General features: G+C 48.2%; 1 protein-coding gene across 3 annotated transcripts; it reads right to left on the bottom strand.

Moving 5' to 3' along the window:
- Positions 1–181: 181 nt before the first annotated feature.
- On the bottom strand, positions 182–20,209 carry ahdc1 (AT hook, DNA binding motif, containing 1). 3 transcript variants are annotated; one of them, XM_026155658.2, is made up of 6 exons: positions 19,687–20,209; positions 8,079–8,273; positions 6,446–7,778; positions 4,593–6,310; positions 2,379–4,113; positions 182–1,491 (listed from the first exon to the last, which is right to left on the bottom strand). In XM_026155658.2, the coding sequence occupies exons 3-5, from the start codon at positions 7,655–7,657 to the stop codon at positions 2,385–2,387; spliced, it is 4,659 nt and encodes a 1,552-aa protein (XP_026011443.2). In that variant the 5' UTR covers positions 7,658–7,778; positions 8,079–8,273; positions 19,687–20,209; the 3' UTR covers positions 182–1,491; positions 2,379–2,384. The 3 variants fall into 3 exon arrangements, with proteins under 3 accessions (XP_026011443.2, XP_026011444.2, XP_080152051.1); XM_026155659.2 differs by having other exon boundaries at positions 8,160–8,273; positions 19,687–20,144; XM_080295925.1 differs by lacking the exon at positions 8,079–8,273 and having other exon boundaries at positions 19,687–19,823.
- Position 20,210: the final 1 nt, after the last annotated feature.

The following is a 20,210-nucleotide window of genomic DNA, read 5'->3' as shown; positions in this document are numbered from 1 at the left end:
CCCTTTCACTCCCTGTCGAATTGTGTCCTTGAGTGAACTCGCTCGCTCGCACACTCGCTCACAGTCCCAGACAGCCTGGGCAAAGCCCAATACTCAGGGAGGCTCTAAAACACAGCCACACACAAACACACTCACACCTCCCCCCTTAATCCGGCAAAGAAGCTCAATGCTATAGACGAGATTACCAATGGCAAGAACAGAATGTGTATTTAAATATTTTGCACCTCAGATACATACATGATATGTAACAGACAGATATACAATTTATTTATTTTTTTTCATCACAAAAACCACCAAACAACACAAGACCACAGAAAAAAGAAGGGAGAGAGTGAAAGAAAGAATTAGGCCCCGCCAAGACTTTGGTGTCTGGGAAGCTTCACTCCTTTTGACCCCACAGGCACACACACGCACACGCCCATACACGCACATGTAGGCACACGTACACACAAAAACATGCATGTCACACGAACGCAGCCGCTCCGTCTCAAACTCACACAGAGAAAACAAGAGTCTCTTTGGGGCCGTTGTGTAATTTCAATGTCTCTTTCCCTTGTAGTTAAAACAGCAAAACACAGGATGTTAAGTCTCCATGCTGCAGTATCCCCAACCCCCCACCCCTCCCTCCCACCCACCCCACAGAGCAGAGAAACCATGGCAGAACGCAGAGGAGGGCAAGTTGATGATGGGCCTTCACAGCGAAAGAGAGGCCCCCTGGCTTGGAGCTGGAGTCATATGTACAGATGCTGGTATTTCAAGAGCAGAAACTGATTGAGTCCACTTTTTCTCTTATGGGACACAACACAAGGAGTGCACAGAGAGGGACATTTGCTAGGCTTATGGCATTTCAGAAGTTGATTCGGGCTCAGATGCGGTTCGAGTTTGGGCACAAGACAGAAATGCAGAGCTGAGAGCAGAACACAGTTGCTGGTTTAGCAGAGGAGGAGAGAAAACAGGGGAAATAAACACAGAGAGAAAGAGCGAGTAGTGTGATCTTAGTTTGCCCACATTGCAGATACAGGGAAAAAATAAAATAAATAACGCAAAGATTTGGTGAGTTAGACTTCTAAGGGAAACAGAGTCCTCCATGTATCACAGCAGGACTCCAAGGGATGAGGAGATAGGTTTGTCTTTGTCCGTCAGCGTCTGGTATTCATCTGTCAGCTCCTCCTGGCCGTTCCCTCATTCCAGCGTGTGAGTGCGCACACGTACGACTTCATGTGGTCATGTTTAGGTAGTGAACAAATCCGCGCAAGCGTGTCTCGCGTTTGCGCGTGCGTGTGCATTTGTGTATGTGCATGCTCGAGTACGTGAGTTGATCTTGATTGTCAGTGCTGGAGAATTAAAGCTTTAACTGTCCAAAAGCTGGCAGCTAAATTCTCACCCTTCATTTCGCAGTCCCTCACAAAGAAGTCCCCTTAAAAAAAGGAAAAGAAAGAAAAGAAAAAGAAAAAATGTTTGCAAATCTGTAAAAGCTTGAATCGAATGCACCTGAAAGGAAAACGGAGAGAGGGAGAGACAACAAGAGATCAGAAGAGACAATAAAAGTAATATGAGACACTTTCTATTAAAAAAACAAAGATTTTTAGGATATTTTAGTCAGAGCGATGTGTCCATTTTGATGAAAATTGCACTTTTGCATTTCAGCCTAAAGATAAATATATGGGGTTTAACAAGCTAGAGAGGTTTTGAAATACAAACTGCAGCAAAACACATTCAAATTCACCTGTAACCTCCATTAAATTGGCAAAAAGAATGTGCAAATGTGGTTCTAGAGAGTGTGCAGAGCAGGGCTCAAACATGCAACTTTGAACCCATGTCTTTAGCATTGTTTGGTTTGGTTTGAGACCATCCTACACCCTTTTTAAAGTATTTTGTATCTTAGATCTAAAAAAAAGAAAAGAAACAATTTTATTATTGATGTCCTTTCCCCCCATTAGCTCAAAAACAGATTAAAGGTAGCGTCTTTTACTGTAAAAGTTGCTTGGCACAAAATTGCTCATGCACACAGATATAAGCTTCGCACGACGAGGCTTAAATTGTTTTTGATGGGTTATTACTAAAAGGTGACCTGTTCCATTTATCATTGGACAAAAATACTGTTGTTAGTGTTGCTCTGCAAATAAGTGCTATCAGCACACATCGTCTTTTAAGCTGCCTTTACTGTTGGTGTTCTAGATACACTGAAGATATGAATTGGCCTTTTATGATCATGTTTATGGGGTAAGTCTAATAATAACAAAACAGTAATAAAAAAAAAAGATTTTGCTTCTACATCCAGTTGAATATTATGTAACATTCATTGCTTAACAGTTTATGGATCTATTTATGCATTTCCACCCTTTTCCATACCTACGTTGTCCTCGACAGTCACTCACCTGCCGTTACAGGCTTGTGACGCTGAAGCTGTCATCACCGGCTGGGTCCAGGAGCTGGCACAGCACCCCGCCACCCTGAGCCGCCTGGGAGGGGTAGCGGTGTCCCATGCCTTGGTAGGATTGCTGGGGCACAGAGTAGCCACTAGTGTCCTCCTGATGGGGCGAGGAGTCCAGGGGAGGTTTGGGGTACGGGGAGTGAGGCAAGGGCCCCTGCCGATGGCCCGTGCTCATGGCGTGGGAGGTCATATCCCGCTTGTGTGGGGTAATGGCGGCGGGAGGGCTGCGCTCCTCATAAAGCATAGGTGTTGCATGGCAATGGAGGCCGGGGCTGGGGTTGGAGTGTGTATGCGAAGGGAGGTGGGTGTTGAGGTTGGTGTGTGCATTGAGGTGGGGTTGATTGTTGGAGTGCGAGAGAGGGCTGCTCTGTAGGTGCGATGTTGGATGCGTGTTTGTGTGTGAGCTCAGGTGGGGCTGTGTGCTGGGATGATGTGCGTCGTGCGGAGTTGGAGTCAGATGTGTGTGCGTGTTTGCATTTGGGCTAGAGAGCGAATTAGCCGGTGTGCTCCCATGTGGACTTGCGTGCGGGTTGCTGTGTGCGTGCACAGCTGTATTTGAGTGAGCGTGTGGGCTTGGGCTGCCGCTGTGCGATGTCTGTCCGTACCAGTAGGGGGAGCTGCAGTAGCTGGGCGAGTCGTACTGCGAAAACTGGGGGTCTTTCAGAGGGGGGCGGTGCGAGGGACTGAGTGCAGTGCCGCAGTGGGGTGTTAGCCGTGGTGAGGGGGAGCAAGAGGGGGAGAAGGTCCTGGAGGGGACAAGGTGGTAGGACTGGTGTGGAGGAGGGGTGGGCTTGGGTGGATAAGGGGGAGAGGAAACACTGGGTGAGAGGGAAGAGGAGGATTCTCCAGGGTATAAGGCCGGATATCGCTCCTCAGAGGATGGTGTGGAGGGGTGGGCAGAATAGGGGGAGGGGTACTCACAGGGGTCCTGGAGGTAGCTGGAAGGTGGCGCAGGATTAGGAGTGGCCAAAGGAGAAAGGCTGCTACTGTCTCCACTGTAATAATCCAGCCCTTCCTGAAACAGCCCGGACCCCTCTGGACCTACAGCAGACACCGCTGGTCCCACCGCTGACGTAGACGCAGCCTTGCCCCTCCCTTTGGATCCTGCTGGCCTCTCCCTCTGACAGGGAGACAGACCTCCTCTGCCTCCTCTCGACCCCCTGCCCCGTCCTCCGACCCCTCCGCGCTTAGGTCCAGGAGCAGGTGTTGGTGAGGGACTGGATGGGGAATCAGAGTGCAAAGCAGAAACTCCTTCTTTTTCTAAATGTGGCTCAGTCCGTTTCCTGCGACCACGGCCGGGTTTGTTGGTCCCCCCGCCCTGGAAGAGGACATTCTGGCTCCAGTTATAAGAAGGTCCCGAGGCACTCTCATGCCAGTCCATCATCAGCTTCTCCAGGCTGGACAGACTTGACTGGCCCCCTTCTCCACTAACAGAAACAACCTCATTCTGTTTGTACGTGCCGCATGTGGAACTAGGGCCACTATTAGTGGCTGTGGAGCCAAGATGTGAAGAGTCAGAAGAAGATTCTGACAAACTTTCAGGGAAAGGTTGTCGCTTGGCCTTCTGGGGGGTGTAGTTTGAGATATCCAAGATGTCTTTGGACTCATTGGATCCATATTCACTATAGCCATGGTACTGAGGTCCAAAGCTGTCTGTTGACCAGCCACTGTAACCTTGTCTGAAAAAAATAAATAATAAGAATACCAACATGTATTATACAATAAATAAAAACACTTAAGCAGTATTTGTGCAAAAGAGTTTTCACTGCTCTTTGTTGCAGTTTCACAAATCAGTAACAGGAGAAATCTCAGTGGCAGGCTATGACAGTGCACTTGTAAGCTGGGTAAGGATGAGGAATATTTAGCCAAAATTTTAATTTTCACAAGGCGGGCATGGTGATATTGAAAATTGCATGCTGGAGTGAAACATTCATCCTGAGAAATATAATCATCAGACGTGATCGGGTTATTCAGATATCTAAAAGCCTGATTTGCACCTTTTTTTTTGTTTATTGTCAAATAAAATATTTAATTACCTACATTTACATTTAAGTTTCATTAAAACCAAGTCAAATGTTTGTGTGATAATTTAAGATTTACTTCCATTAGTTAATGTAGGATTTCTTTTAATGACACCTGAGTGGTAGAAGTGATTTACCTGAAGTTCCACTGATTGGGGTTGTATTGTTTGTAACCCTCTAGGGAGGAGGAGCTGAAGGGGCTACTTTTGGCCACAGACATGTATCCTCCTCCAGGTGACGTCGGCCCTGTTGGGTCCCCCCGCATTGCAGAGGAATGACTTGCACTTGGATATCCACCGTAGCCTCGCTTGGCTGTGGCTTGATAGCTAGAATAACCCATTGGACCGACAGGGTTGGCCTTGCCAATGTTGTTACCAGACCAGCTGCAGTCTGAGGATCTCTGTGGCACCACAGGAGAGGAGCAGGAGTAGCCAGAAGAGTAGTGGCCATAAGAGGCGGGATGGGGGGAGCTAGGAGAGTGTGAGAGAGATGGAGGAGTGGATTTAGGATAGGTAGAAGTGGTGGGAGATGTTTGGGCAAGGCTGGCATAGCTATATGGAGGCCTGCTTGAGGAGCCAGGTGTCTGGCCTGAACCCTCCGCCCCAGAACTTGCACCCTTAGTGCTCCACTTAGAGAATGCGGTAGACCAGTTGTGACTGGTAGCTGGGCTGGATGGCTCGTATCCAGGGGTAGATGAAGCTTTGCGGGGGTCAGACTGTGCGGAGGAGATGTCCAGCAGGTCCGAGGAATCATCAGAGTCGAGCAGTGATCGGAAATAACCAGCGAAGAGGCCTTGTGAGTCCTCCCCAGCTGGCCCAACCCCTCTGCTCCCACCTGGGCTGCTGTAGGTACCTCCCCGTCCAAGCTCACAGGAGGAGAAGCCCCCCCTTGGAGTTCCACAGAGCTGATACCCACCCAAGCCTTTCTGTTTATCCATAGGTCCCTCTTCACCCCAGCCACCTGCCCCATTGGGCCAGTCTTGCCCCATGGACACCCCACTCCCTTTGAATGCACCATTTTTTTTCATACGTCTCCTCCTGACTATTTTCTCACCCCCAGGCACTGTTCCTACTACACCGCCTCCTCTGCCCACCCCACCTCCACCCACACCCTTCCCTCTTTTCCTAGGTAATCCATGCTCAGACAGGGGGCTCAGTTTCCGCTTTTTTCCGATAGATTCAAAGAAGTCACTGAAGGTGCTCTTATTACACTCTCTGCCTCCGATCCCCCCTGCTGCTCCTCCTCCCCGTCCAACACCTCCTCCTCTGCCACCCCGTGGGCGTCTAAACCCAGTGAGCCGGTGGAGCAGGGTGGATATTCCAGGGTTTTCTGAGGGGGTATGAAAACTTTCTGGCTCACTAGGTGTCCAGCAACGAGGGGGGGAGCAGCGGCCAGTGGCAGGAGGCTGGCGGTTTAAAAAGGCCAGTTTGGAGAGAACATCCCCATATTCGATTTTCACATCATTCGTGTCATTAACATAGGATGGATAAGGATAAGGGAGTTTAGTCCGTCGCCGCCTTCGGGGCTTCTTGGGCTGGTCTCCATTACCACCAGGGTTCCCAGCATTTGGAGGCTCCCCCTGTATTCCTGGCAGGGGCTGTTTAGGCGGTCGTCCCCGCCTGCGTTTGAGGATAACAGGGAGCTCTCCGGGAGGGAACATCACCATCACACTCTTTCCGTTGTTTTTCATTCGGAGGAGCGCAGTTGGCTCTCGGGCTGCCTCTGAGCCCTCCACGTTGCCATCATTACTCTTTTCCGTCCCCGTGATCGTTTCCAGATTAGAAATTTTGTAGCTCTTCTGTCGCCGGCTAAGGCTGACTGGAATGCGTGCCACTTTGACAACAATCCTCCTCACCTGTAAAGCAGACACAAAGGTAAAACAGCTGCGACAGCAAATTGACTCAATGTTCATTAGTGAATAATATGACGTTATATGTAATGTCAAAAAGAAGTGGTGATGCAGCGATATGTGACTAAAAAATAAACTTACACCAACAAAACGCCCACGTCTGCCATTACTGGGAGGACATACCCTCAACTCCGCAACGGGTTCCTCCTTCATCGTTAGCAGAGATCCAGGGATTGTGGGCGTGTTCCCAAATGAGAGATGAGGAGTAGCGTGATCGTGGATAGCCTGGGCTGCCTGACGCTGTTTCATTACACTTTTAGGGCCTGCTTTATGAACAGGTTTCGTTGAGGGCCTGGACCTGGATTTAGGTCCAGGTCTATAGCCGAGTCTGGGACCAGGTTTAGGTATAGCTTTAGGAACAGGTTTAGGTACAGTTAGAGCAAGAGCAGTGTCTGTGTGACTGGTAACTGCAGGGAGAACAGCCTCCACAGATGAATGCTCTTCTTTATCACCAACTGCCACCTCCTCCTCTTTTACCCTCCAGATCTTTTCCTCTAATACTTCCTCATCCTCCTCTCCTCCCTTTTCCCTCCCTGCTTTTTTTTCCCCATCCTCAATGCTTCTGCGGAGGCGTGAGGATTTGCGCAGGTGACAGGGAAAGCGGGGACGTCCAGAGCTACGGAGTGCATACTTTTTTTCTGTCTCTATGGGAAGTGGGGAGGAGTCAGTGTTTGAGTTTGGACCAGCAGGGACTGGACAAAATGTTGAGGGCACGTCTGTCTCTGCAGTTCGGACCGGGGCTGCCAGCTGATTGGTGGAGGCAGGATGATTGCCTAGCGCCAAAGACAAGGGCTGCGGTGAGTGTATGGCCTCTGGTGTAAGAGATTTGGAGAGTTCTGGCCCTACAGAAGCTGCGTGTGAGTTCACATCCGTGAGTCCACAGTTCTCCATATTTGCATGAGAAAAAGCCTGTGCATGCACATCTGGGTCTATGTGTGTTTGCATGTTTCGAAACGTCTCTGCAAACGTATGTGTCTCAGCAGTCGTGTGAGTCTCTGTCTGCCGCCGCCGGCAACTGCTGTGCCCCAGCCTCCTCTGAAGATGGAGGCCGTTGGCCAGGGCAGACGGAGAGGAGGAGGGAATGTGGTCGGATGTTACCAGCGTCAGTCCATCATGAGAAGGATCCTGGAACCCCCCCTGGAGCGTGAGCTCCCTGGTCCAGAACTCCGCTCCTTCGAGCGCTTCAAGCTCCTCGAGCCCCGGCACACACCCCTTTTCTTCAGTCCGAGCCTCACCACAGCCCACTGGAGCCCCAGTTTGGCCTGAATGCAGGTGATCTGATAAGCTACTCATTCAGGACACAGTTTTGCTGGCACTGAGGCAGGGAAAAGATGGATGTTTTCAGATTTATGTAAATGGGTATTTCTTCTTTGTAGCTGTCGTCCTCTAACAGCTGGCAAGAAGACTCAAAAACCTAAAGACAGATACGAAAACAATATTACCAACTGAAAAGTAAGCCCATAAATATGTTAAAACCTCCTCCTTGAATTTAAGACATTTAATCCAAACCCCATGAGTCTCCCCACCCCCAAAAATGGCTTTTGCTAAGCATAAATTATGGAACACGTAGAAAAATTTGCAGAGATGTAATTGCGATTGTGAAATCGAATCGTCAACATTTTTGGCAATGGGCCATAAACCTAATCCATGATGCACTCTCCTCTATTAACTGTGCCACCCACACAGCAGCATTACAACATTAGATTACATTTACCATTCATATCCTGTTCAATTTGTTGCTTTTACCAAACGATCATGGCACTGATTCTGATTTTGATTCTGAGTTGAGCCTCACTCTGTCTGCCTGACTGGCTCTGTTCTGCAGGGGATCATTGGGTCATCAATACTGCAGTGGAGAGCTCACATACTTCTCCCTCTCCCCTCTGCTCCTGTCTTTTGCCCATGGTTGCTGGAGTGAGAGAAAGAAAGATAGAGATACAGACAGGGGGAAGGGACAAAGAGTTGAAGAAGGTGGAGGAAAATGCGGAGTGGGGGGAAATGAAAGGAGAAAAAAGAAAGGAGGAGGGTGGAGCAGAAAGAACAAGAGAAAAAGAGATTAGTACATGATGTCACAGCATGCATCAGGCCAGACTAGAATCAGTATTTTGGTGCGGGCTGCACTATCTCATGCAATTATTTTGGAGGATGACTTGCAGTATAAATTTTTAAAGTCTAATTGTAGTTAGTGTTTCATTCTGATGTGTTCCAGCATAGTGTGGGTACAAGCGTATGCTGGTATAAATACTCAGAGGATCATCAATACGCGACAGTAATGTTTTTGCCGCATGTGCGATATTTGAGTGAGAGGATGTATATGTTGTTGAAAAATGCAAAGAAATTCAACTGTTGAATCATGTCGCACAGCAGACATGGGTGCGTGCGCCCACACACACATACACACACACTGTCACTGCTCGTGCCACGTTTCACCAAAACTATTCCAAATGCATTACAAAGCTCTAGACTCTGAGGGTGCAACAAGAATGAGAATGTGTGAATAATCACATCCACCAGGGGGAAGCAGAGAGGTGGTGAATGGAGAGGTGTTAAGAGGATGGAGAGATGAAGGTGACAGAAAGACAGGAGCGATGGAGGGATTATAGAAACCCAAAGCATGGGGAGAAGTGCAGGCAGAAGTGCTGTGAAATCTCAGCCCCGTGTGGTGTGAGACTCACATGTGACTGCATCCAATCACAAGTAAACGCAACATTTGCAAACTTAATTTATACATACGCACACGGCTGACTCCCAACACTGTACCGCACGGTCTACATTCAACACAATTATGTCCATCGTCAGATCTCCCTGCCTCCCTCTCCAACATATGGCTCTGATTAGGAGGGAGGGTGAAGGACAGGGAGAGAGAGAGAAAGGCGGGGATGGAGAAAGGGGGAGTGTGAGACATGGGAGAATGGGAGAGTGAATGGGTGAGAACATATGAAAAGAGTGAGAGAAAAAAGAAGAAGAAGAACAGGAAGGTGAAAGATATGATTGAGTCGGTAGCGGGGCAGAGACAGGCAGACAGATTTTTGGCAAAATGAGGGAGCAAAAGTTGGTGAAGAGGAGGCGAGAGGAAGACAAAAGAGTAGAGGGAGTAGAGGAGAAGAAGTGGGAGAGTTTCGCTGTAGCAGAGTTTTGCGGCTGCACACATGGAGCAGAGCAAACCTCGGTGCTCTGCTGCTCTGAGGAATGACACAACTGGGACAGACGAACATGGAGATGAACACAAACACGCTAAACATACTTTCTTTAACCCCCCTCTCACCCACACAGCCCCCCCCCATTCCCAGCGCTACCTCAGACTCCCCCACCCCTCCTCCGCCTCTCCCACTTTCATTCTCACTTTCTCTCTCGTCTAATTAACAGCGCTCATTAATTAAGGCTTCATCTGACCAGTTTGTGAGAGAACAAGAAGAGCACATGCTTTAATTAAGCATTGCGTCACATGCGCTCGCTGCGCTCACGCACACACATGCGTGCACGCGCTGTCACTCAGAGGCGCACACGCACCAGCGACACATGCCAGCACGCAAACGCGCATGCAAAACATGCCCCCACAGCTCCATCCTCCCACACACTCGCACATCGATTTACACATAAAGACAGACATATCACGCACACATGTGAACCCATGCACGATCACACGCCAAACAAAGACAAACATGCAAATATCCCTCTACTGTGCTCTGCGGGGGGTTTTCTGACAGGGTTTTAGATGCCAGCCAATCAAATGCTCCCACTGTGATTCATTGTTTTAAGCAAACACTCCTGGCATCCATCAGCCGCCATTCCAATGTAATCACCGTCATACGTAGCGAATGCGTTTTGGTGCATTTTTTGCTGTGAATGGCTCTGGGGCTTTGGAACACACAGTCGCGTAGTATTGTCTCTGTGAAAACAGCCGAGGGTGCGCGCTGCTCCCACATGATGATCTGTTGAATCTGTTTCACAAAGAGCAGCTCTCGTATGAATGATACTGTTTGAACAGTTTTCATCTTGCACATTTTCTTTTTTTTCTCGGAAAACTTTTAGGTCTAATTGTGCAAGCGCGGGGGAAAGGAAACAGAGGGAGCGACACAGAAAGAGAGAGACTCGAACCTCTCAATTTCCAGTTTGGGCCACTGGCCTGTTGGTGCGTAGTCTAAGAGGCGCAATGACTCTGTACATGGTAGCTGTAAAGCATATCTATTCTGTTCCCATCTATCTCACTGCCACAAAGGCTTGCAGACTCACAGGCCTGCCAGCAGAAACCCTCAATGAGGAACTAGACCCAGTGTGTATGGTTGTGTTTGTGCGCGCACGCACCAGTGTGCTCGTGTATAAGTGTGTCTTCCTGGGTGTGTTTGTAAAAGCACTCACTGAGCTCTAACGGGTGTGCAGTTGTTGCTAAGAGACAGGCAGCAGCACCGAAACAGCATGGGGGGGTGTAAGGGAGGGGGGGGACATAGAGAAGAGAGTGAGTGAGAGAGAGAGGTGGTGAGGGGAGGAGGGGGCTCCACCGAGAGGTTTAGACAGATAAGAAGAAGAAGGGGGGATGAAACAGAGGGAGCAAGATGGAAAAAGTGTATGTGAGGCCAACAGAGAAGCATGAGAGGTGGGGAGGGGGAAGTGGGTCAAGGGGTCCGCAGAGGCTGAGTGACACCGCGCAGCGGCTCGACTACACCGTCAGGCTCTCGTCGCTCCATCACCTCAACCCTGACGCAACCCCAACCTTCGGCTCCAACAAACATACACGCAACAATAAAATCCTTCCACGGAAATCATCGGTGAACGGAAACATGAGAAAAACACAGCAACAGTGTGTGTACTTTCTAAAAATGTAGCAGACACGCGTGCAGGCAGCGGTTTTGGGGTGTTTACCCCTTTTCCATAGGTGAATGCAAGGCTGATATTGCTCACATTTGGCTATTTGATCATAATTTTAAGTCTTTGTAGATGCGAGGCTTTATTGTTTGCTTGTTTGCGATTGGTTTGATATCCAGAATATAACGTTCGGTTATCCAACACTTCTCAATGAGACACTGTGACCAAGCAACTTGTTGAGTCGTTGACTGGCGCTGTCGCTCCAGCTTCACACATTACACATTACGTAGTGTCAGTACCATATAGGAGCATTACTTGATGTTGCACTTTAACACTTTGGCCCATAAATGCAACATTTGACGATCTACCCTGTATGATGAGTTTTGACACCTTAGTATATATCAGTGAAGACGTGGTTAGTAAGAAAAGCGAAGTCCACCCTCATAAATTCAGATCCAGTCATTTTGTTGGGCCTGAAATATGACAGAAACTGCTCAGTTCAGAAAAGACCTTCAAGGGTTACTCCTAGTAGGTTTTCAAGGGTTAAGGAAAGACAATACAGGTAAATCGATATGCCACACTTGATTACTTACATGAAGGTGTTTTTGTACATACTGGAAGTTCTGCTGAGGTTTCAGGTTTACGTATGCAAATAAGGCATTATCTATCTAAATATGAACTAATCTGCCTACTTTTCCAGAAGGGAAAACTGAACACCAGATAAAGCCAGGATCACAATTCTTGTTACATTATAATATTTATCTGCAGAGTCAAAGGGAATGTCGTTTGGCACTTTATAAATTGGAAAATGCTGTTCACAACCAGAAAAGGAAAACATTTTTATGATTAAATCATACTATAAATCAACCTCTGAACAATATAGGGACAAATCTCTCTTCAGAATATAGACGGGAATAAAACTGAAGAGTCTGGTGTATGTAAAGTGGAGAGCTCCAGCTCAGAGTGTGAGAGACTCTAAAGCTACGAATTGTAAAAATGTCAACACATTTTTATTGGAAAGTAGTATTTACAGGCAAAAAGTTGGAGCATTAGTAGTAAGTCACCGTGAAACTCTTATCAGTCAATTCCTTGTAGTGAGACAATACAAGTTTATGAAATTTTATGTTAACTTATGTTAATGAGGTATTATCCTGTTAAATATGCGCTAATTTGCATAAATGCCCAGAAGAGAAAGTCTGGAAGAGTAAAAGTACTAAATGTGAGCAGTTTCTTTCCATTAGTCTGAAGGAAGACTTAACTTTGTTCATTCTGAGCTGCATTACAATACACAAGAATATCCTCATTTAACATGAGCTAAACCTAAACAGAACTTAGACATCAGCTTTAAAATAGCTGTCTGACATTTGGATAATAGGTATTTTTTCCCTTCCAAAAAAAGTTTTCAGTATTGAATCTTTATTAGTTTAGCCAATTTCTCAAAAGTTTTAATTTAACTCAATAAACAAAGAGTAAAACTCAAGTTATAAGGTCCTGTCTCAACTGCAGTGCACTGCAGCCCAACAGGCAAAAACAGTGAGCAGCTAAGCTTTAACCATATGCAAACTCTTCTGATCAGCAGACCTGGGTTGTCTGAGAGCTCGAGGTGCTGGTAAGTGTGCCAAAGCGGTGTTACGTACAGACCGCCGACATCCCCGCACACAAATTACCATCAACATCCCCTCAGAACAAAACCGAACCCTGGTGAGCTGCAGCTCCATCCACACACGTCAGTCAAACACAGACAGTCCAAGGAACACCCTTTACATACAGACCCCCCCCCCCCCCCAAACACGCATACACCCACCCACCCACACTTCTTTCACTCTGACCTCTCCTCTCTTTCTCACCCACTCACATCCCACCCGTCCTGCTGCCCCCCCCCCCCCCCCCCCCTCTGCAACCACCTTCCCAGCTGCAGGAAATTCCTAATGATCTCCATCATCAGTGCGCGCGCTGTATCTCCTGCCAAGAGTAGGCGTGTGCGCGCACGCACGAACACACGCACGTACACACACCAAGGATGCACACAAAGCATATCAATGAGCAGAGACCAACACATAAACCATATGTGCAGACAAACAAAAAGAGGCAGACAGACAGAAACGCATCTAACGTAAACAGACTTCACACAGAGCAGATACAGTGGCAGCTCAGCCAAGGATGCACACAGGGGATTGGAGAAGTAGCTCCAAACACTAGACAACACAAAACCAGGACCCTCCACCACCACTACCACCAACAAACACCCCCCATTTGACTGTCTCACTGTCTGCCTGTCTCTCTCCTGTTGTTTCTGCAGGAACCTACATGCTGTAGTTATTTTAAGACGAGCAGGACCGTATTACCCCTTCCTTCCTTAGCCCCTCCTCACTCCTCTTTCTCACTGTTCCTTCTCTCATCTCCCCAGTACCCCCCACTCTCGCACCACCACTACCACCCACCTCCTGCCCCTAGTTTCTCTCCCACAGCTCCCACTCCCCAACACCCCCTTCCTCATCTTCAACTCAGCCTGACACTCTCTCCTCTCTCTCTCTCTCTCTCACTCTCCTGCAGGCAGTTTACTGGCGCTGCTGATGGCCGCCCCTCATTCGGGTCATGTGACCAACTGCGCCAGCTGGGAACAGCGAGGAGTGTGCACATGTGCGCACGCATTGAAACACATGAACAAGGACACACATACACAGGGATATGTCTGGAAAAACACACACACATACACACACATACACAAACACATGCAAATACAGGAAGATGAAACCAACCACTTAGGTGCAAATACAGAAACACTCCCACTTACAGTTCACACAGGTGCGCACACACGCAGACACACACGCTGAAGCACGCTACACGCTGACACTGATGAAAACCCACACTTAACAGCCACACATACCGGCACACGTGAAAACAGTCACGCACATCCAGCGCACACATTGAGGACACACAAACCAGATGCTTGGACCCCGACACACACTCAGACCTTGAGGCCAGTGTTTTGGAGAGGGGCCTCCGTGCTGCGGCCCTGACTTCCTGACTCCTCCTCCTCCTCCCTCCATACTCCTGTTCCACAGTTGCTGTGGGAGACGCTGCTGCAGCGCCCGTTGCCAAGGAGAAGGCTGCTGGCTGTTTGAACAACAATGGCCGCCTTGTGAACATTCCAACTGTAGGTACTGACAGCTCATCAGCCATAGCCTCAACATACACATTTCTCAGAAAGCGCGCACGCACACACACACACACGTGTACGGCTGACACTACACACCAGCGCTACACCACTGTACCTCTCTGTGCTGTGGTTCTTGGCCTCAAGCCTGTGCGAGGTAACACTTTCAGACACAAACACAATGAGGCATGCACACGAAACACACATACACACATCTGTGCACGCTCTAAGAAATTATGACTTCTGCTGAGAGGATAAGAAACCCTTCCGTCCCTCTCTGTCTACCTGCATCTCTTTACCATTGCTCTCTCTCTCTCTCTCTCTCTCTCACACTCACACACACACACACACACACACACACACACACACACACACACACACACACAATTGGTGCGCAGTGCATTCATCCATCTTCCCCCTTCTCCCCGACTAGTCTCTGTCTTTCTCTCTTATCTCTTTCTCTCTCCTCCCCCCTCCACAGCCTCCTGCTTTCAGTCTCTCACTTGCTCCTCACTTGCTCATCCCCTGCCTCTCTCTCTCTCTCTCGCCGTCTCCCTTTCCGTCTCAGGAAGTGTGTGTTCTCACTCTCACGCACGCACACACTATCATCCTGGCACGCACATATGTGGAGGACACACATTCACACATAGACACACACACACATATATATCGAGAGAGAGCCGCTCACAATCTCTTTCTCTCTTGGAAGGTAGCGAATCTTTTCGTCCCTTGGGGGCATACACTTCCTCAGAGAAGGAGGGAAAAGGGAAAGAAGAAAGAGAACTAGAAACAAGGGTGGAACGGGCAAGAGAGAGGAAGATGAGGAGGAGGAGGGAGGAAGACAGACAAGATGGGTAGAGAAGAAAGGAAGGGAAGAGGGTGAGAACTATACTCACAGTGGGGATTTATAGACAGACCCCTTAGTGCTCTGATTATCTGTTCATATTGATGGGACGACATTGAAGCCACGCTGGTGGAACGTTGAGACGGCGCTGAAGCCAAATTGGGTAGTGGGGGGGGGGGGGGGGTTTAGTAGGGGGGTGGGGGGGGGGTGCGTGTTGAGGAGAATCACTAACAAGTCTCTGCTTATCCTCTGACTCACTGTTTTTAAACACACATATCCAGACACATGTATACTCACACACAGCTGTAAAAAAAAAAATAAAGACAGAAACTCTAAGAAACACAAAGCTGCACATGTGCAGATAGGTGTGTGTGTGTCTGCGATGATGATGATGCGATCGTGTTGTGTGCCCAGACACGGAGAGATGCTTCTTGTGCGTGCGTGTACGTCTGTGTCTGCGTGTTTTCCCCATCTCTCGCTCCTCTTTAATAATTGAGCTGATTCTGTCCAGCTTGTTAGGGAGGTACACAGCAGCTTCACACTCTGTCTTTCTTTCCTTCTCATCCCTTCTGCGCCGGTCAATCCTTCCCTCCCCATACTTCCATCTTTGCCGCTCTCCCTTCATTTATCACCCTTTCTCCTTCCTGACCCCTCTGTCCTCTCTCTGTCTCATGTGCTCTCCCTCCCTCCGTCCCTTCCCCCAGCTCTCTTCCCTCACAAATCCCTCCTGTTCTTTGACCTCTCTCTCGCCTTCTCCCTCAGCAGCCTCCCCCTCCACCCCACTGCCCTCCATCATCCCTCTCCTCTTGCCTATCCCCACACCCCGCCGCACCTCGCTCCATCCTCCGGAGGTGAGAGGTCGGTGCTTCCTCTCCACTGTCAGACTCAAACCGGCTGCAACCAGACCCGTTGGAGGGGGGGTATGAAAGGAGAGGCTGAAGGAGTGAAAAAGACAAGTGAAAGGAGGAAAAAAGAAAGGTGTGTTGGGGGAGGAGGGTGGCACTGACTGGAGGACAGGTGTATGGAGAGCAGTGGGGTTAAAGGAAGGAAGGAGGCGAGAGAAAAAGAGAAGGGTAGATGTCTCCTCTTGAGTCACCGCTTTTGGCGCGGAGGAGCCGTTTTATGAATGTATCGTGTGGGAGGTGACAGAATGGAGCATACAAACACTGCTTACACTAATGCTAAACGGTTGCTGTGTGTGTGGGTGCATCCGTGCGTGTGTGTGTGTGTGGGGGGGGGGGGGGGGGGGGGGGAGTTGAACCACGTTTACCTGCCTGTGGCAAAAGCTATTTCACTTCAGGTAACCATTAGATTAAAAAGAGTCATAAAAGACGGAACCCTTCACCCCAAGGACAAAGTAGTGACTAATTATTATTTTTTGCCAATAGTGGCTTGTTGCAGAGAAAAAGTTTTTAAATATGCCCAAACATGTCCTTTCACTCTACATTTAATTTAGAGGTCTTTTAGTACATGATGTCAGGTTTTTTTTCCTCCTTTTTTTCCACCAATGATTTAGAAACAACAGCAAAATAAGCATTAATTTTGTTTGTATGGCGATACTCAACTTAGGCTCAGAGGACAAATCAGACCCACCAGAGGATGCCAGCTGGCTAACTCCTTTAATAAAACTGACTGAAGAGGTTCAGGTTGTGTTTGAGTGGTTTACATGTAACCGTTTGGAGCTAAAGCACAGTGGAACAACTGGATGCAGTATGATATGTTACATAGGTCTTAAAAAAAAGGTTGGGTCTTTTTAATGTTTATTTGTTTTATACTAGAAATATTATTGTTTGTTTATTAACTGGCCTCTGGCCTCCTGTCATTGCATAAAGATGGCCTCTGGGCAAATCGAGGTGAAAATCCCAGCTTTAGAGAGAACCGCTAACAACTCTGAACGCTATCCAACCAAATTCTGTTGCTTTGAGGACAGTGAATGGCTTATTTGTGGTGTGTTGGTTAATCTGTGCTCTGCAATCAGTTACTTCTGTATTTTGGGAGGCATTTCAAGTACAAAGTATTATTAATTGCTGGACTCATTTAAGATAATGGTTTAAATTCCCTTTTCCCTGAGTGCTGCTGTGAAGGGTTCAGAGTTGAGAGCCACAATGATCTTCAGCTGTTGTTTAAAAAAAAAAACAAAAAAAACTTCACTTTGTTGCATTCAGCCAGTTTTGCACACAGCTAGAAGGCAGATGCTTTGCAGAACTAAGGAGAGTCCTTTCTTTTTGGAGAATAAGCATTTGAACAGATCCAATCTCCTATAGGATATCCTTTCAGATTTAATCTCCGCTGTTTGCATTCAAGAATGCACCAATTATGAAGCTATGAGCCAGTGCAGATTTTTATAAAAATTTGCCAGAATGGTGGCATTTTTCTGTTTTTTTTTCTGTTTTGTTTTTTGTAGTTATTTATTACACCTTGACAACAAAGAAACGGAAATCTCCAGTATGACAAAAATAACTCAACTGTTTCAAAGTCTTTCGAATCATCCTCACAATATCTTTGAAGGTTTAGCCAGCACAAAATTGGTAAACATTATTTTATGTTAGATATTTGGCCAATATAAAGGTGCATCCCGATTTGTGTGTGCGGCTCAACTTAAGCAGATGATTTGTCACAAGACCACAGAGAGTTTTACTCAATGATCCTGGCTCTGACGTGAAAAGCCCTGTGTGCAGAGTTGATGCATCAAAACCTCCATTCAACAGGTTGCACCATCCTGCTTAGCTCAAAACTTGCCAAGACACTGAGAAATCAGTGGAAGTCAGTGGCTATACTGTACCATTCCATGCCCTGTGTGTGTGTGTTTATGTGCGTGTGTGTGTGCGTGTGCTTATAGGTGAATATGTGCGTCCATTCTGTCTTCTCCATCTCCATGACGACCTCCATATCAAGGGGACGTCTGACTATGGCAACCTCACATGCTGATAGGCAGAGAGAGAGGAAACAGGTGATTGGTTGAGCTGTCGGCTGTCATATCAGCAGGGTGTATCTTTGTTACACGCACACAGACACACACATTCAAAACACGCACACACACACACACTGACTTGTCTGTGCCATCAACCTATACGCCTACAAACTGCAGCAAGGCACAAACAAAAGGTACCTCCAAAGCACACACACACTCAGATTTGAGACGAGATGTGGTGTGTTAGGTGCGCTGACCCTGCCAATGAGGACAGGAGGAACATCAACGGAGCTACAAGGCCGTTGCTATGACAACTAGCCCCGCTCACACAGGTAGGAAGCACAATGGGCCTAAGCTGTTATATGTTCACATTCCCTCTGTTTGTCACTCACTCTCTCAAACACACACACACACACTACCATGCACTCAAGACAAGTCTGACAGACAGCGGCTGAATGCCAAGGTAAGGCCATTTCCTTTTCATTCCAGCATTCAGAGGGTTGAAATTATTCATTATGTCCAAGTGGACCTGCCAAAAAGAGAACTCACTCTTCAACCAGCCACTGAGAGAGTGAGACTGTGTGAGTGAGAAACAGACAGACAGACAGACAGACAGAGCATCACTCTGCATACTAACAGCACCTGCACTAGGGCAGCCTGTGCACGTCTCTGAGGGGCCCTTAAATAACGAACTGTCACTGCCCAGACACTGACATTGACTTCTCTCATCCCCTCTTCTTCTCCTTTCTTGCACTTCCTCTGCACCCTCTCTCTCTCCTTTTTTTCTTTGCACCCCCTCCCTCCTTTTCTACTAAACCATAGACAAGAGCTGATAATCACCACCATGAGTATGCCTTGTCTCCAACACACTGCCTCTGTTGCCACTGCAGGATGTGCTGCTGCTGCGTCCTGCCTTATTGCCGTGACAGATCTGGGGGGCTGCCGAGAAGGAAACCAGAGGGCTGGATGGATGCTCTGCTTCAGAAAAACATCTGTCCGCCAGCAGGAGTTGTGCTCACAGCTACATCTGTACTACATGCACACTGATATGTAAATATATAGATATTATAAAAGTCCAATCAAGCTGACCCACAGGTAAAAATCTGTGCAGACATTAAACGAACAGAAGAGAACATATGTGTGTGTGGGTCTGTGTTTGTGTGTCAGCAGTGTGACAGTACCCGGGGTGCTACTGTACACTGCTGCCCTACCTTCACTGTACATATATATTCAGTGATAATGAGGCTAAGAGGTGAGAATCTTGCAAATAGTGAGGAAAAATAGGTGAGGGTACACTGGGTTCACGCACGGAACTACACTGCGCGCACGCGCGTGTGTATGTGTGTGTGAGCGCACGCGCGTGTGTCTGAACATCATCATTTAAGGTCTAACCACACACACGCTGCATGCCCACAGTAAAGCCCAGATGACCCAGCAGCACGAGCGGCACGCATGCAGAGCTCCGTCCAGGTGACTGCGCCGATGAGGTTAGTGTAAGAAAAACATTTTTTTTAAAACTCAGAAAGAAAGCCAGAGGTGCGCAGCACAGCTGGCTGAGTGGACGGCGAGCAAAATTTGAATGTTTTGTACATAGGTCGCGCACTCACCAAGGGACACAGAGTCTGGAGGCTCGCGCTGCCCGCTGGAGCTGTTGCGGTGTCAACGCTGGCTAGGGGCTCGCGCAGCTGTCGGCGGCGGCGCTCACTCCTCTTCCCGCCCGGGTCACGGAGCCGTTGCCTTGACGGCTGCAGCCGTCAGCGAACAGCATTCCCCCTTCATCTCAGCTCCCCGTGTCGGAAGGAGATAGTCCTCCCACATCAATGTAAACGCTGTATTCTCCCGCCGCGCGCCACCGTCTCGAGCGGCTCAACAGAAAAACCGCTCCTCTGGCTCACATCAATATCTGCACCACAAAAGACGGGAAAGCAAAAAAACAGAAAGGGGAGAAAATGTAAAAAATAAGGAGCAGGGGTGCTGCTTCACCGTCCTCTTTCTAATTCAGGTGCTGACACAGCCGCTTGCGAACACTGTGCTTCGGTTTGGGGTGACAGGCGCGGGACTCCCCACTATGCGGGAGGCGAAAATCGACCGTGCGCCCGTGCGTCTCTGCCTCTGCAATTCCAGCTCTCTG

This window comes from Astatotilapia calliptera, chromosome 22 (assembly GCF_964374335.1).
Source record: "Astatotilapia calliptera chromosome 22, fAstCal68.1, whole genome shotgun sequence".
In the NCBI taxonomy this organism is placed as follows: Eukaryota; Metazoa; Chordata; class Actinopteri; order Cichliformes; family Cichlidae; genus Astatotilapia; species Astatotilapia calliptera.
This window is presented reverse-complemented; position numbering and strand designations above follow the sequence as displayed.

What these genes read in the sequence shown, in the direction of transcription:
- ahdc1 (XM_026155658.2), bottom strand. Translation starts at nt 7,657, where the DNA reads ATGAGTAGCTTATCAGATCACCTGCATTCAGGCCAAACTGGGGCTCCA. An exon ending in GACGTGGGCGTTTTGTTGGT is followed by an intron (nt 6,311 to 6,445) that starts GTAAGTTTATTT and finishes TCTGCTTTACAG; the next exon opens with GTGAGGAGGATTGTTGTCAA. An exon ending in CCCAATCAGTGGAACTTCAG is followed by an intron (nt 4,114 to 4,592) that starts GTAAATCACTTC and finishes TATTTTTTTCAG; the next exon opens with ACAAGGTTACAGTGGCTGGT.